General features: G+C 61.7%; 2 protein-coding genes across 2 annotated transcripts; one reads left to right on the top strand and one right to left on the bottom strand.

Annotated features, from left to right (window-relative positions):
* Positions 1 to 113: 113 nt before the first annotated feature.
* Positions 114 to 2,231, bottom strand: TLCD1 (TLC domain containing 1). The gene is made up of 4 exons (XM_080563063.1): positions 1,966 to 2,231; positions 1,622 to 1,704; positions 1,240 to 1,322; positions 114 to 826 (listed from the first exon to the last, which is right to left on the bottom strand). The coding sequence occupies exons 1-4, from the start codon at positions 2,160 to 2,162 to the stop codon at positions 440 to 442; spliced, it is 750 nt and encodes a 249-aa protein (XP_080419189.1). The 5' UTR covers positions 2,163 to 2,231; the 3' UTR covers positions 114 to 439.
* Positions 2,232 to 4,249: 2,018 nt separating this feature from the next.
* Positions 4,250 to 15,487, top strand: NEK8 (NIMA related kinase 8). The gene is made up of 15 exons (XM_080563046.1): positions 4,250 to 4,394; positions 4,738 to 4,943; positions 5,982 to 6,214; positions 6,941 to 7,072; positions 7,262 to 7,470; positions 7,844 to 7,923; positions 8,381 to 8,562; positions 8,771 to 8,921; positions 9,973 to 10,049; positions 11,235 to 11,352; positions 11,651 to 11,801; positions 12,016 to 12,179; positions 12,398 to 12,556; positions 12,723 to 12,881; positions 14,315 to 15,487. Exons 1-15 carry the CDS (start codon positions 4,348 to 4,350, stop codon positions 14,341 to 14,343), a joined length of 2,097 nt encoding a protein of 698 aa, XP_080419172.1. The 5' UTR covers positions 4,250 to 4,347; the 3' UTR covers positions 14,344 to 15,487.
* Positions 15,488 to 15,521: the final 34 nt, after the last annotated feature.

The raw sequence follows: 15,521 nt of genomic DNA, 5'->3' as shown, positions 1-15,521 counted from the left end.
ATGGTGCCGGCTCCCTGCCCTCCCCTGGGAGCAGGGGGGGCACATCCTTTCCCATGCCCTCATCCCTCCTCCTCCTACCGCCACAGAAAAAGCCAGCCCGGGCACGCCGCGGCAGCGGTGAACAGACCGATTTAATGCACAGAGCACCCAGCACCACGGCGGGAGGGCCGCGGCCCTTCCCTCCCAGCCCTCTCTCAGGCCATCAGCTGCGCCACGCAGCCGCCCCTGGCCGCGCTGGCGCCGAAGCCAGCTCGGGCTGCTCCTCCCCAGGCTGCGCCCCCGGCTTCGGCGGCATCCCCACGGCTCGGCGAGGCTGTCGGGCTGGTCCAGCAGGGTAGCAGCGGCTTGCAGGCAGCAGAGCGGGTGAACGCAGGGCCCGTGGCCGGGGGAGCGAGCCCTAAGGCACATCAAGAGCAGGTACGGAGAGAGCCCGGGGTTCTCAGTCTATGAGGAACTTCTCCCCGTCCACATCCCTCCCCTTGCGCAGGGAAGGGCAGAAGTCGGAGCGCAGGAGGCGGGAGAAGTACATGAGGATCATGGCGTCGAGCAGCAGCAGGTTGGCCGTCAGGAAGGCGCCCTGGCCCTGCACCTCCACGTGGCGTAGGAAGTACCAGGTGAGGTAGGCCTGGGGCGCCAGGCGGAAGGCGAAGTACATCACCAGGTTGACGTACTTGTTGGCCTGGTAGAGCGCCGGCGAAGGCACGTTGCTCATCTTGAGCAGCATGCGGGCGGTGAGGAAGATGTTGCTCACCTCCACGAGCAGCAGCAGCATCGCCGCCACCAGGAAGCGGCCCGTGATGATGAGCGAGATGAAGGCAGAGATGGCCTGGGAGAAGGGGACGGGGATCAGCTCCCAGCCTGGGCACAGCCCCACTCCCCCACCAGGCTTTGGGCGTACCCTAGGTGGGAGCACTCAGCACCGCTCCCCTTTAGCAGATCCCCTCCTGGAGACCCTGAAACCCCGCGGGCGCCCGATCCAAGGGTGGATCTCGGTCCCCAGTGCCAGCTTCCCCAGGACCAAGCCGTGCCCCTCTGCCAGGGAGCAGCAGCCTGTCTGGCTCCCGGCGCCGGGAGCCGCCGCTGGCAGCCGTCCTGCCCCGCCGGGCGCCCTGGCCTCCTGGATGCGCAACCTACCTGGCAGCCAGGGCGAGGCGCAGGGAAGGGCTGCGGCTCGCCTCGCCGCACAGCCCCAGGGGCACGGCAGCCCCCCGAGGTGGTTCATCCCCTCCCCGTGCTCACCATGGCGTGGTGCACCAGGTACTCCCAGGACGAGCGGGACTGGTGGTTGAAGATGATGTCGAGGCTGTCGTGGATGAAGTAGCCTGCGGAACGAGGGAGAGCATGGGGGGGGGTCCAGCTTGCGTGCCGTCACCCCGCTGCAGGAAAGGGGGTGCTGGAGAGGCTTGGGGTGCCCAGCAGTGGGGACGGGGAGGGCGCCGTGCCTGTGCTCTGGGTAGGGAGCCCCGTGGTGGAGCCGTGCCCTGGGGCGCTGGCGCCATGCAGGCGGCTTGCTGCTGACGAAGCGGGAGGTGGGGGGTCCCCGAGCTGGGTGGGTGCAGTCCCACGGGACGGCCGTGTCCCGGCCACGTCCCAAATGTGTCCTGGCCATGCGGCCGCTTACCTGAGGAGAAGCAGACGAGCAGGTGCCCTGAGACGCTGTAGCCGTCCTGGATGTCGGAGAGCAGCTCCGGGGACTGCCACAGGCTGGGGGGGGGAGCGGAGAAACGGGGAGAAACGGGGTGAGCGCGGCGGGTACAGCCCCGGGACCCCAAACCTGCCCCGGTGCCAGGATGAACCGGGGCTTCCCGTGCTCGGGGGGGTCCAGCTACCGAAGGGAAACCTACTTGAGGGCGGGCAGGCGAGAAAACGAGGTTTCTCCACCGCACAGCCGGCCGTGCCCCCCACCCCACCACCACCACCACCACCACCCCCGGTACCCCCCCCCCCACCTTCCCCTCCCGGTACCTAAACAGGGCCCAGAGCCCGGCCAGCACGGAGTGCGCGAAGGAGACGAGGAGGTTCCCCCAGCGCCAGACCCTGCCGGGGCGGCTCCGCACGGCTGCGGGCCGGGGCAGGGCCAGGGCGGCCCTGCGCAGCCCCCCGAACAGCGCCACGCTGCCGCCCACCAGCGCCGCCGACGGCGCCCGCCACCCGGGGCCCATCGCGCTCCGCTCCCGCGCCGCGGGGCGCGCGCTGGCGCGGGCTGCCGCCGGGGGCGGGGCCGGGGGGGCGGGGCCTCGGGGGGGGGGGGCGGGGCTTTCCCCGAACGGCCACGCCCCTCGCCCCGCCCTGGCGCCAGCTCGTGGCGGGAAGTGCGGCTGCGCTGGAGGGGGGGGGTGGGTCGGGGGTTGGGCGGTGCGTGGCCGTGCTGGGCGTTGCACGGCTATGCTGGGCATCGCACACGTGTGTGCATGCGTCAGCCATTGCACAGCCATGCTGGGCGTCGCACGTCCGTGCTGGGCATTGCACGTGTGTGTGTGTGCATGTATTGGGCGTTGCACGTCTGTGCTGGGCATTGCACATCTGTGCTGGGCATTGCACACGTGTCTGTGCATCGGCTATTGCATGTCCGTGCCAGGCATTGCACGTGTGTGCATGCATTGCCCGTTGCATGTCTATGCTGGGCATTGCACACGTGTCTGTGCATTGGTTATTGCATGTCTGTGCCAAACATTGCACACGTGTGTGCATGCATCGGCCATTGCACATCCATGCTGGGCATTGCACATCCATGCTAAGCATTGCACGTGTGTGTGTGTGCATGTATTGGGCATTGCATGTCCATGCTGGGATTGCACATCTGTGCCAAACATTGCACACGTGTGTGCATGCATCAGCCATTGCACATCTATGCTGCGCATTGCACGTGTGTGTGCATACATTGGCCATTGCATGTTCACGTTGTGCATTGCGTGTATGTGTGCACTTCAGCCATTCCATGTCTGTGCTGGGCATTGCACATGTGTGTGTGTGCATCAGCCATTGCATGTCTCTGCAAGCATTGCACGTCCATGCTGGGCATTGCACGTGCGTGTGCATGCATCAGCCATTCTTTGTCCCTGCTGGGCATTGCATGTATTGCATGTGTGCATGCATGTATTGGCCATTGCACGTCCATGTTGTGCATTGCACATGTGTGTGCATCAGCCATTGCACATCCATGCTGGGTATTCTGTGTGTGTGCATCAGCCTTTCCATGACCATGCTGGGCATTGCACATTTGTGTACATTGGCCTTTGCATGCTGGGTATTGCACATGTCTGTGTGTGTGCATTGGCCTTTCCATGTCCCATATCCATGCTGTGCATTGCACATGTGTGTGCGTGTATCAGCCATTCTGTGTCCGTGCTGGGCATTGCATGTGTGTGTGTGTGTGTGTGTGTGCATCAGCCATTAAATGTCTGATGAAGAGAAGGCTCCAGGGAGACCTCATTGCAGCCTTTCAATACCTAAAGAGGTCTTATAAAAAAGATGGACGAGGACTCTTTACTCAGGTAGATGATGACAGGGCAAGGGAATGGCGTTAAACTCAACGAGAACAGATTCAAGCTAGCCATTAGGAGGAAACTCGTCACGGTGAGGGCGGCGAGGCCTGGTGCAGGCTGCCCAGAGGAGCTGTGGCTGCCCCATCCCTGAGGTGCCCAAGGCCAGGCCGGACGGGACCTTGGGCACCCTGATGTGGTGGGGGGCACCCTGCCCATGGCGGGGGCTGGGGCTGGGGGGGCTTTGAGGCCCCTTCCGTGTGCACCAGGCGTTGCCCACCCACAGGGCGTTACACATCTGTGCCAGGCATTGTGTGCGTGTCCCAGAGCCCCCCCCCCCCCCCCCGGTGTCCCAGCGCTGCCACCTCGCCCCCCACCACCCCTGGCCTCTTCAGGGGGGCTCTGGGGTCCCCCCCCCCCCCCGTCTCGCCGTGCTGGGTGTCGCTAGATGGCAGCACGGCCACACGGCATGGCCGGGGGGGGGGGGGGGCAGTGCCACCGCTGTCCCTGTGCCCCTCTTTGGGGCAGGGGCGGCCCCCCCTGGCTGCAGGGCGAGGACCCCCCCCCCCGGTGCCAGAGACCCCCCCCCAGGGCCGGCCGAGGGGGGTCCCAAGGGGGGCAAAGCTGGCTTGGGGCGGCGGCAGGGAGGGGATGGGGGCACCGGACAGCCGGGAGGGGGCACCCCGGTGGGGTGGGGAGCGGTGAGGAGCCGCCGGGGGGATTCCGTGGCCATATAACGGCCCTACAACGGGGGGGGGGGGGGGACGGGCGCGGTCCGGGGAGTTTTGTCCGTCTGCGGCCACCGTAGGGGAACCCGGAAGTGTCTCCATGGAAACGGGAGGGGCCTGGGCCTGCAGGGGGAGCGATGGAGAAATACGAACGGATCCGGGTGGTGGGGAGAGGGGCCTTCGGGTGAGGGGGGACGGCTGGCGGCTGAGGGGGGCTCCGGGCGGAGCGGGGGGCTCTGGGGGTGGGGGGCGGAGGGGGCGGCAGGCCGCTGGCACCGCGGGGTGGTAGGCCGCAGGCCTCGTTACCATGGCAACAAGGCTCCGGGCCACTTTGCCATGGCAACGCGGGGTGAGTGTGGCACCCGGGGGGGGGCTGACCCTGGCTGTTTCCATGGTAACGGGAGGGGGGGACGTGGCACCCCCCCCCGGGATGGGGAAGGGGTTGCCATGCAGTCCCCGTTGCCACGGCAACGCGGCAGCCCCCAGGCCCTGTCACCCAAGGGCGCCCTGTCCCTGTGTCCCCGCAGCATCGTCCACCTGTGCCTGCGCAAGGCCGACCAGAAGCTGGTCATCCTGAAGCAGATCCCCGTGGAGCAGATGAGCAAGGACGAGCGGCTGGCGGCGCAGAACGAGTGCCAGGTGCTCAAGCTGCTCAGCCACCCCAACGTCATCGAGTACTACGAGAACTTCCTGGAGGACAAGGCCCTCATGATCGCCATGGAGTACGCCCCAGGTGGGCCCCGCTCGCCCCTCGAGCAGCTCCAGGGGACGCCGAGCATTCAGCTCGCCTTGGGTCCGTCTGCTGTGGCCTCACGTTGTCCTCCAGAACCCCCCCAGGACTGCAAACGAGGCCTTCTAGAGCAGATACGGCTGTTATATATTTTTCCTGAGAAGCATCTGTGGGTCCTGGTGGGCGCCAAGCTGACCAAGAGCCAAGTGGCTGAGCGCTGGCATTGGTTGCCCAGGGAGGTGCCGGAGTCGCCCTCCCTGGAGATCCTTGGAAGCCATCTGGTTGTGGGCCTGGGCAATCGTCTCTAGCTGGCCCTGCCTGAGCAGGGGGTGGACATGAGGACCTCCGTAGGTCCCTGCCAACCCCCAGCCACTCTGTGTTTCTGTGCTTACACGCCTTATGCCTGCTACTCCTAACAGATACAAAGAGATTTCTGACACCCCTGCCGATGATAAGTGTTCCACCATCTGCCCTGGGTTTGGGTTTCACTTATGCTTCCCTTTGTCAGCTCTTGGCCACACTGTTGGTCCCACCGATCTGTGTGGGAAGATGTGATTTCTAACGAGACTTGCCGTGGAGCGTAAGATTAACTCAACGTTTGCATGAGTTTGTTAAAGGTTTCGCAGGAAACCTGAATCGAGACCTCCCCTTCTTGATAGGGGCCTCTCAGTGCCACGTGGCCTCTTGGACTGCAAGAATTTTCGTCTGCAGAACAGGCTTATCTTGTTCTGCCATCGAGGTTTGTGTCCTGACAGGGCTCCAGGAGCTGTAATTTTCGCGTTCCTTTTTCCTGCTGCCTTTGACAAGATGTCAACAGCGACTTCTCTCCCGCTGTTTCTTCATCCCACCAACTGTGCTGCCACTGTTCTCCGCACGGTCTCGGGAGCACGGAGAGAACGTGCCACATGTCCCACCAGGACGCGTTCTTTCCCATGCGCTTGCCTCGTTAAGATGCTGTGCCTAAATCCCCCGATTTTTAGGCTGGGCTCGTGCTGCCCTGTGCGGCCACCCTTGCTGACAGCCCTTGGTTGTTCTTTGCAGGGGGCACGCTGGCGGAGTTTATTCACAAGCGCTGCAACTCCTTGCTGGATGAGGACACCATCCTGCACTTCTTCGTGCAGATCCTTCTGGCTCTTCACCACGTGCACACCAAGCAGATCCTGCACCGCGACCTGAAGACGCAGAACATCCTCTTGGACAAGCACCGCATGATTGTCAAGATCGGGGACTTCGGCATCTCCAAAATCCTGAGCAGCAAGAGCAAAGCCTACACGGTGGGTGGCCTGGCCTCGCAGGGGAGCTGCTTACCGCCATGGCAGCAGGCTGGAAACGCTGGGCTTGGCTCGCGATGGTCTTTGGGAAGCTGCTGTAGGAGTAAGGTTGGAGGCAGGATACTTGCAGTAGGTCACACAACTCCTTGGAGTTTGTACAGGCTGATAGCTTTGTGCCCGAATTTGTTGTGGTTCTGTAGGCTGCAGAAAAGTGAGAAAGAGCTGCCTGCCTGAGCCTGGGAGAGGAGAGGATGGGGTGTCTGAGCCTGCTGGTGAGGGTCAGTTGAGCTTCTCCTGTTGCCGCCCGAAGGGATGGTGTTTGCAGGCTCATCAGACACACACCTGGCAACTGAATTCCTGCCAGTGCCCCTCTGTCCTGCCTTGCCTTAATCTCCTCTCTGTGTTTGAGATTTTGGTATCGTTCCCTACCTGGTCAAACCTGGCTGGGCGTTTATATCATGCTCATTGCTCTGGGCTTCGATTCTCTCAGGTGAATAGGAGCAAAATTAGAAGTAATCTCTGTATGTGCAAGGGAGGCCTCCAGGAAGGCAAATCCTCATATTTTTTTACTGAGATTGTCAGCCAGACATTGACACCAGGGAACAAACACCCAGCTCCCCTCAGCTTTGGTGCTCTGGCCAGTCAGTGCCCTGGGCTGCAAATCAAGCTGTTCTCTTTCCGCCTTCCTGCCTTTCCCAGCATCGCTGTAGATTTCTCCATCCCTTTCAGGTTGTGGGAACTCCGTGCTACATCTCCCCAGAGCTCTGCGAAGGGAAGCCTTACAACCAGAAGAGCGATATCTGGGCTTTGGGCTGTGTGCTGTACGAACTTGCCAGCCTCAAGAGAGCGTTTGAAGCTGCGGTAAGACAGATACGGTTCACGTGCGGTGCGGGGAGCCGTGGTCTCTTACAGAGGTGAAAATGCGTGCTTGGTTCGCTCTCCTCACTGCGCCTGGCGGTGTGAAGGCAGAGGGCAGTGCTGAGAGCATCTTCCGCCTTGGCCTCGCCTCTGCCTGCCCAGCCACTGTACGTCTCTCTTGTTTTCTCTCAGAATCTCCCTGCCTTAGTGTTGAAGATCATGAGCGGGACGTTTGCCCCAATATCGGATAGGTACAGCCCCGACCTGCGCCAGCTCATCCTCAGCATGCTGAACCTGGACCCTTCCAAGCGGCCCCAGCTGAACGAGATCATGGCCCAGGCCATCTGCATTCGCCCCCTCCTCAACCTCTACACCGACGTGGGCAGCGTTAAGATGAGAAGGCGAGTGGTCCTGCCACGTCTGCGTCCCTCGGGAGGGGCAGCCACAGCTCACAACACGTCAGACCAGCTCACTGCCTATGTTACAAGCTCCACAGAGAGCTGTCCCCATGCCGTTCTGCTGCGGTACCCAACGTGCAGCTGCTGCAGGCCCTGTGGCTTGTGGCCGCAGCAGGTGTGGGCTCGTCGTGGCGGTAGCAGAGAGCTGGGAGCTCGGGGGGAGGCACATTGACACTGACTTCCCTTTCTCAGGTGGCTTAAAGCACCTGCCGAGGCAGTTCTGTGAGCTAGTCAGCTGTGGTGTCTGCTGTAGGTCTGCCCAGAATTCGCGTGGTGGCACTGAGCTGGCGGTAAGGACTGGGTTTTGGTTTGGCAGGCCTGAAAAGCCCTTGGCTCCGGTTCCAACAGTGACCCACAGCCGGACGGGGGGACGAATGAGCAGCGCCAGGCCGAGGGGTGAGTCCTGGCATGGGGCTTTCAAAAAAACCCTCTTCTTTGGATGTCGGGGGGTCAGAGAGGCACTCGAACCTCAGGAGAGAGGACAGTAAGAAACATCACCTCCCCTGAGCCCTGATTCAAGTTCCTGCAGCTCCTGCTGTAAAGGCTGGACCCAGCCATGGGGGTGCTAAGGGAGGAAGTCCCGACACGGGGCAGCGCAGCAGGCACTGGCAACAATTAGCGAGAGCTGTCGTGCTGCTGCTTCCCTCGTTTCTGGGATAAAACACAAGGAGCTGTTCCCCTCTGTTTCCTCAGCCCTGGCAGCGAGCTCCTTGCCAGCGCTGGACCGAAGCACTGAGCTGCTCTGGTGCTGCTGGCAGGCAGCTGTGGGGGCACCGAGGCTGGCCGGGGTACTTCTCCTCCTGTGGGAGGAGAGGAAGGAGCCTTAACTCGATGGTTTCTGTTTGACCCGCAGGCGTTCGAGGTGGCTCAGCCAGGACGGGAATCCCCCCTCCCCTGTCGTCCATCTACACCTGGGGGAGCGGCATCACCACCCCGCTCCGCCTGCCCATGCTCAACACCGAAGTGGTGCAGGTGTCTGCTGGCAGGACGCAGAAGGCCGGGGTCACCAAATCGGGGCGCCTCATCATGTGGGAGGTGAGCCGCGGGGAACCTGGGGCGGGCGGTGGCCGCGGAGGGCTCGGAGGTGCGGTTTCTGAGGAGGAGAAACTTCCCCTCACCGCACAGATCCTGGCCCTGCGTCCCCCAGACCACAGTCTAGTGCAGGACGTGGATGTCACCGTGGGAAGGGGCCCATCTCGGTTCTCCTACCCATCTCGTGGTGCACGTGGCTTCTCCTCTCCAGGCTCCCCCCATGGGCACTGCAGGAGGCCCCTCTCTGCCGGGAGCCACCGAGCAGCTGCAGCCTCAGTTTGTGTCCCGTTTTCTGGAGGGCCAGTCTGGCGTGACCATCAAACACGTGTCCTGCGGCGATCTCTTCACTGCCTGTCTCACAGGTGAGCTGCTGCCGCGCGCCTTTGCCTGGATGAGTGCCAGGACTGCCTGGTTTGGTGCCTGGATGAGTCCCAGATGAGTCCCAGCCTGGTTTGGTGCTGGCTTACAAACGCAGGGTGACAGCCTGGGCTACCTGCTCAGAGCGGAACCGGGAGATGCACTGGGCTGGGATGAAATGAAGGGCTCTGTGGCATGCCGTGTAGCATCAGGTGGGGTCAGGCATGAATCACAGGACCTCACGTGATGTGACGCTAGTCCCAAAGGTCCGTCTGGTATGGGGAAGGCAATAAATGCATTCAGTTTGTCGTCCTGCCTGCAGCGGTGTCACCTGAAGCCAGAAATGGCCCGAGCAGTGGGGCCTGGAGCGTGAGGAATGTCTGGGAAGTTCATTCTCTGTCACGTACTGTGCGAGTGTGACACGGACACAGGCAGTGACTGGCACTGCAACAACAAGTCAGCACGAAGGGTTCCTGTGAGCTCCTGAGGGGCTGATTGTCCTCAGCTGCAGGAAGGCAGGGTCTGACGCCCTGTAAAAGCGGGCCACAAGGCTTTCTGGTTGGGAGGAGAGCATGAGCACCAGCCTGAGGCCATGCCTGGGGAGCAAAGCCCTCCCCGGGGGTCCTTTGGGAGCCCCGTTTGCCCTTCTGCTGGGGATCAGGGCAGTAGATGACAGATATGCAGCTGGCAAACTCCGTAAGCATGTGTTTGTCCTCCCTCCCCGTGGCGTTTTCCTGCCACCGCTCTGCTGGGCGGCTGCTTGGCGAGCAGCTCTGTGTATTTAACACCTCGACAGGCTGTGGAGCTAGCAGCTCCTGCGTACACAGCTGCAATAATGTTATCTCGGTGCTCCCCTATCCTCTGATGTTTGCTTTTCGAGCTGCTGCAGCGCATCGAGGCCGCTGCTCCCTGGAAGCTTGCTGAAGGCCGCGGGGGGCCCCCCCAGCACGTTGTGAGTCACAGCGGGTCCGAGCAGAGCCAGTCCCCCGCGGGCTGCGTGTGCGCCTCGCGGGGCGTCACGCGTACCGCTCACACCACTTCTTTCTGCCTTCCCAGACCGGGGGATAATCATGACTTTCGGCAGCGGCAGCAACGGCTGTTTGGGGCACGGAAGCTTCACGGACGTCAGCCAGGTTCGTTGCGGAGGCGCCGGGCCCGCTGCTCCCCCAGGGCAGGGGACGGATTGCACTTTCTCCGCCACGTGAGATGCGCGGGGCTCATCCCAGCTCCAGGGGCGTGCATCCCAGGCGTGCTCTGGCATCCGCAACCCTCCCCCTCCTCTCCTCGTCGCTGCGGGTTTTAAAAGGCCCAACCTGCCTCTCTCTTTCTCTCCAGCCACCCCCCCACACACACAATGATCCCTTTGAGCGCGGGGGAAGTCAAGAGCTGCCTTGTGGTTGCTGTTGGCAGGCGCCCAGCTTGGAGCCTGCCTCCAATCACACACCTGCCTGCTTCACTCTTGGCCTGCAGCTGCCAGGGTTCACTGAGAAAAGTTATTTTTCAAAAGAGCCAGTATTTAAAGAAGAGCTGTGTGTTTCCGATTGGCTCCGAGCGCCGGGGCTGAGGGGCTCTTGTTCCCTTCCAGCTTCTTCCTTGCCTGCCCTCGGATGTGGCAGCAGCCGATGGCTTCCAGCCGAGCCCGGGGACTGGTGCCATTTGTCTCTCTGGTCAGCTGGCTCATTTGTGCCTCGCTCCGTCCGGAGCTGAGCTGCTCGGTGTTTATTGCTGGGGGGAGACCAAGTGGGAGCAGCGGCCAGCTCCCAGCAAATGGCGCTTTTCACTTTGGGCACATAATGAGAACGAGGCTTGCTGCGGCGAGGTGTCAGATCTAACAGCAGGTCACAGCAGGGGCTGGACGAACCGTGGAGATCCCGGTCTCCCCACGCCCTAACGAATACGTGGCGATGGCTCACGGCTCCTCTGCACGAGAGCCTTTCAGCCAACGCATCCTGCACCAAGCCCCTGCCTGCTCAGAGCGTGCGTTAACAGCCCCTGGCACTCCCCGCACGGGCAGGGGGGCGAATCCCAGCCCTTCGGCTGAACCTCTTCCCTCTCCAAACCGTTGTGCTGGCTGCTTTCTTCCGCCCCAGAGATGTTTGCATTATCTTCTGCGCTGCGTGCACGTAGTCTCTTAAAACCCTTTGAAGGCTGTTTGGAACCAAAAAAAAAAAAAAAGAAATTCTCCGGTGTTTGTGTTGGATGAAAACTGGGATGCTGCCAGCGCTGCGCTGGGGCTGGGGGGGGCAGGGTGGGAGGGATGGGAGCAGCCGGGCGGGCTGGGAGGTCTCGGCTGACGGCTGCTGCTCTTCCCTTGCCAGCCCAAGATCGTGGAGGCCCTGCTGGGCTACGAGATGGTGCAGGTGGCCTGTGGCGCGTCCCACGTCCTGGCAGTTTCCAACGAACGGGAAGTGTTTGCCTGGGGCAGGGGGGATAATGGTAAGAAGAGCTCTGCTGAGCCAAACGGGGCTCGTGCTTCCCGTTGCCTGCTCCCACTCCCCTCGCTGGCCCTGCTCGCCTGCGGTCCGCTCCAGATGTGCCGGGCGAGGTGGGTGTGGACGAGTCGCAGCTGCTTCACTGCACACCAGGGCCCCCGTGCTCGGGGTTTCGCTGCCTTTCGTGGTGATGGGTCCCCGGCTGGGCTCTTGCGGGCAGCCCTGTCGATGCGGTGGCTCGTGGGGGTGTGCTCAGTTAGTGCGTTGCTGTCAGCTGTGTCCTGCTTTGTTCCTCCTGCCAGGTCGGCTTGGGCTGGGCACCCTGGAGTGCCATAACTCCCCCCAGCAGGTAGCAGTCCCACCAGAGCATGAGGCTCAGCGGGTTATCTGTGGCATCGATTCCTCCATGGTCCTCACAGTGAAGAACCAGATTCTTGCTTGCGGGAGCAACAGGTAGGGGAAGCGAGGGTCTGAGAGACCTCAGGGCCTGCCTTACAGCTTCCTCAGGCCCTTGTTGCGTCCATCACAAAGGTGGAGCAAGGGCATCCAGAAGACATCTCCGTGTGATGCTGCTCCCCGGCGTCTCGCTGCTGGGGGGTGCAGTTATGCTAGGGCAGGATTTGACGCTGGATTCAGCCAGCTCTGAGCTGCCCTTTCCTCTTCGCAGGTGTAACAAGCTGGGCCTAGACCAGATCAGATCGGCGGAAGAACCTTCCCCAGAGGACCAGGTGGAAGAGGCCACCGTGTTCACGTGTGCCCAGTCAGCCCCCTTGAACCAAGAGCCAATTGTGTGCGCTGACATCGGTACAGCGCACTCCGCTGCGGTCACAGGTGAGGCGCGTGTGCCCAGACCCCGGAGAGGGGGCTGCGTTTCCTCTCTCTTCCTCCTGCCTCCCTTTCTTGTAGATAAAAGCCTAAAAGAGGCTCAAGAGACACCCTGCTCCCAGTGCTGGAGCTCTGCGGAGTAGGATGCTCAGCGTGGTAGAGAGCAAAGGGGTTCTGTGCATCCTCGGGTGACTCCCGTTTGTTTCTCCTGTCTCTGTCGTCAGCTTCTGGCCAGTGTTACACCTTTGGGAGCAACCAGCACGGGCAGCTGGGCACCAACTCCTGCCGCAACAGTCGCGTGCCCCACCTGGTCGTGGGGCTCCAGGCCATGAAGATCACCGTGGTGGCTTGTGGGGACGCCTTCACCGTGGCCATCGGAGCAGGTGAGGCTGAAGCCCCCGCGTGCTGGGCTGCAGCAGGCCCTGACTTTCCAGTGCCTGGAGTCCACGTTGCCGGTCGAGGCAGGAAAAAGCTCCAGGTGGACGGGAGGCTGTTCCCTGGTGAAGGCCACCGGGAGCCCTGCGTGCAGCCAGGTCTGTCCCTCTGCAGACGGCGAGGTGTGCACCTGGGGGAAAGGAGCCAGGGGACGCTTGGGCAGGAAGGACGAGGAGACAGGAGCGCCGAGGCCTGTGCAGCTGGAGGAGACGCATCCGTACCTGGTGACCTCCGTAGCCTGCTGCCACGGGAACACGCTGCTGGCCGTAAAGCGTGAGTAGAGGCTTTGCTGCTGAGATTCCTGCCGTGAGGGCCCAGCCAGACACAATGCTTTGTGCCCAGAGCTCTACCGAGCAACCCTGGCACATAGCTATGTATTATTCCTGTCCCTCTAGAGGAACAGAAATAACGCAAAGTGCAGAAATATTCCCCTTCTGCCCCACCACCCTGTGACACTGCTGCTTCCCCCGGACTGGGGGAGCAGGGGGGTGGCGGAGGCTGTCTCACGCGCTCCCAGACAGGTGGGCTGGCCAGGCTGCAGCTGGTGGGGAGCCGGCGTGCCGGCGGTCCCCCGGGTATCCAAAAAGAGCAGCTCTCTAATTGCTGCTGCTGAAATAAGAAGCTGAGATTTGAGGCGTCGTTTTGGCTGCTGGCTCTCCGTTGTGGTTTGGAAAAGATAGCGATGGTTTTGTGGTTGCTCTCTGCTGAGGCCAAAGGCGGCATCGCTGCGTGGTTAAAACGTGCCCATGGCATCACCCTGCCCTTCCGTTGCCTGGGCGTACGATGGGAGCCTGGCCCAGACTGCTGGAGGGGGCCTTTCTTCCTCCTCTGCCGGGCTGATTATGGCCTCGGCGCTGGGCTGAGGGATCCCAGCCCCAGCCCACTTCAAGGAGGCTAATTACACCCCCGAGGGGAGGAGGCCCGCTGGCTGCCCCGGCGCAGCGGAATCGGTCCCGTTCCTGCGATGAGTGCCGAGCTCTCACGTGATGCGTGCTGCCGTGAAGGGGACGGGGGACAGCCAAGTCCCCGGGCTCAGGAACAAGCAGGGAATTTGCCGTGGGAGCAAAATGCTACAAGCTGCACCCCCCTTCCCGTGCTGGAGTCACGCTGCGCTCCGGGCAGCTGGGTTGTGGGCTCCCACCTGCAGCACGGCAGGGGCTGAGCACGTAGAGGCACAGGCTCAGCTGCAAGATTCAGCACCAGGGCTTAAGTTCTCACTTCGGGCTTTCACGCAGCTCAGTCCCTTGGAAACCTCTCCAGAGGGAGCCCGAGCTGGTGACACTTTTGATGTTACAGCCACTTTCAGGTCTGGCCGTGAGCAGGGAGGGGTGCTGGCACTGGCGAGCCGCGCTCCACCTTTGGGGCGGCAGTTGTGCACCGCTCTGCGGTTTCCTCCCATGTGGCCAGCGCTGTTTTTGACTGGCTTGGACTCATGCCCGCTTTATTGTGAGACTGCTGCTGCACCCTTTTCTCAATCCCACTGCAAACACAGGCCTGGAATAGCTGGGAGAAGCCAGGCGTGCTGGAGAGGAGGAGGAAGGCGTGAGCCTCAAGATATTTCCTCCTGCTCGGGCTCTGCCACTGCCACTTCCAGGGGCAGCAGGGCAGGGTTTGCATTGCTCATCTGTTGCTGCAGGACACTGCTTGCTGCAGCTTCATCGAGTGGTGGCTTAGGGCTTATTCACGGTGCTGCTTTTGTGTTTCAGCTGCCGTGGAAGAGTCACCTCCTCAGTGAGCTGGAGGCGAGCGGGGCAGCACCCAGCCTCGCCGTGCGGGTGCAGGGGCTCCATGTAGCATGCCTGTCCTCTCGCTGGACCCGTGTCCCTGCGCCCAGAAGGGAGCAGCAACAACAGGGAGCTCCTGACGACGGTTCCCACAGAACCGGAGCTGGTCTCGCATCGCGTCGACGAGGGTCGTTGTGAACCTGAAGCGCCTGAGAGCCGCGGCACTGGACCTGCCGTGGGGCAGACGTCCCCAGTGCTGGCGCTGCGTTCGGTGGGTCACACTGGGGCTCTTCTCCACCCTGCTGGAAGCGCCTGTGGAAGTAGAAGGGCTCTCCTCTGCTGCTGGTGAGCACGGAGGTTGTTTTCCCCTGTGGAAGCTGTCTCTGGTTACAAAGCCCAGGCTGACAGCTTGGTGTCTGAGAGAACTGTCAGCCTTTGCACAGCAGTGTCTGGAGTTACAGCCCCAGGCACTACACTGGGTGACTAAGTGCAAACCTCTTTTCTAATTAGAGAAGTCTGGCCTTTCCCATCCCCCCCTGAAAGCGTTTTGCCCGTTGGTTGAGCTGTTCAGCACGCTTTCAAGGGTCCTGGCCTGCATGGCTGGCCGAACCCGGCGCGAGCAGCGTCACGCCTGTGTGGTGCAGCGCGGCCGCTCTCCCGAAGTGCCGCCCGGAGCTCTCCGATTACAGCCTCCCGTGGCCCCAGGAGCTCAGCTGAGGATCCTCCAGCTGATGTTTGTCCTCAGGCCCCTAAATCCTGCTGCTGACCAGCTCGCTGGCTCCCAGCCGAGCTAGTGGAAGGCAGCAAAACACAGCGAGTGATTGTCTCTAATGGAAGTTTTTTAACCCAGATCTCTAGAGGGAGATGATGAATTTTCAGCAGGGATCCTTTCTGCAGGCAGGAGGGGGGCACATCACCATGTCACAGACAGGAGTTACGGTTTTTATCTCCAGAAGGGTTGTTTCCTTTCCTTTCCTTTCCTTCTTTTTTTTTTTTTCCTTTTCTTTTTTTAACTCATATCTGCCCTGGGCCATTTTTTGATGAGCTTCTGTCTCTGATCTGTCTGACATTGCAAATGCTCTTGCTTTTCACATCCATCTTTGTGCTGTTGCCAATCTGTTGTGTATAAAGTCGGTGCTTTCATAAGCTGGCTGAGATGGAATCTCTCTAATTATTTTTTGTGATTCTC

This window comes from Anser brachyrhynchus, assembly GCF_964034855.1.
Source record: "Anser brachyrhynchus genome assembly, chromosome: 20".
In the NCBI taxonomy this organism is placed as follows: Eukaryota; Metazoa; Chordata; class Aves; order Anseriformes; family Anatidae; genus Anser; species Anser brachyrhynchus.
This window is presented reverse-complemented; position numbering and strand designations above follow the sequence as displayed.

Bases quoted from the DNA above. Each gene is read 5' to 3' on its own strand.
- TLCD1 (XM_080563063.1), bottom strand. From the start codon at position 2,162: ATGGGCCCCGGGTGGCGGGCGCCGTCGGCGGCGCTGGTGGGCGGCAGC. The intron at 1,705-1,965 runs GTACCGGGAGGG...TCCCCCCCCCAG, and splicing joins GGGCTCTGGGCCCTGTTTAG to CCTGTGGCAGTCCCCGGAGC. The intron at 1,323-1,621 runs GTAAGCGGCCGC...CTCGTTCCGCAG, and splicing joins GCTCGTCTGCTTCTCCTCAG to GCTACTTCATCCACGACAGC.
- NEK8 (XM_080563046.1), top strand. From the start codon at position 4,348: ATGGAGAAATACGAACGGATCCGGGTGGTGGGGAGAGGGGCCTTCGG. The intron at 10,050-11,234 runs GTTCGTTGCGGA...TTCCCTTGCCAG, and splicing joins GCTTCACGGACGTCAGCCAG to CCCAAGATCGTGGAGGCCCT. The intron at 12,882-14,314 runs GTGAGTAGAGGC...TTTGTGTTTCAG, and splicing joins CACGCTGCTGGCCGTAAAGC to CTGCCGTGGAAGAGTCACCT.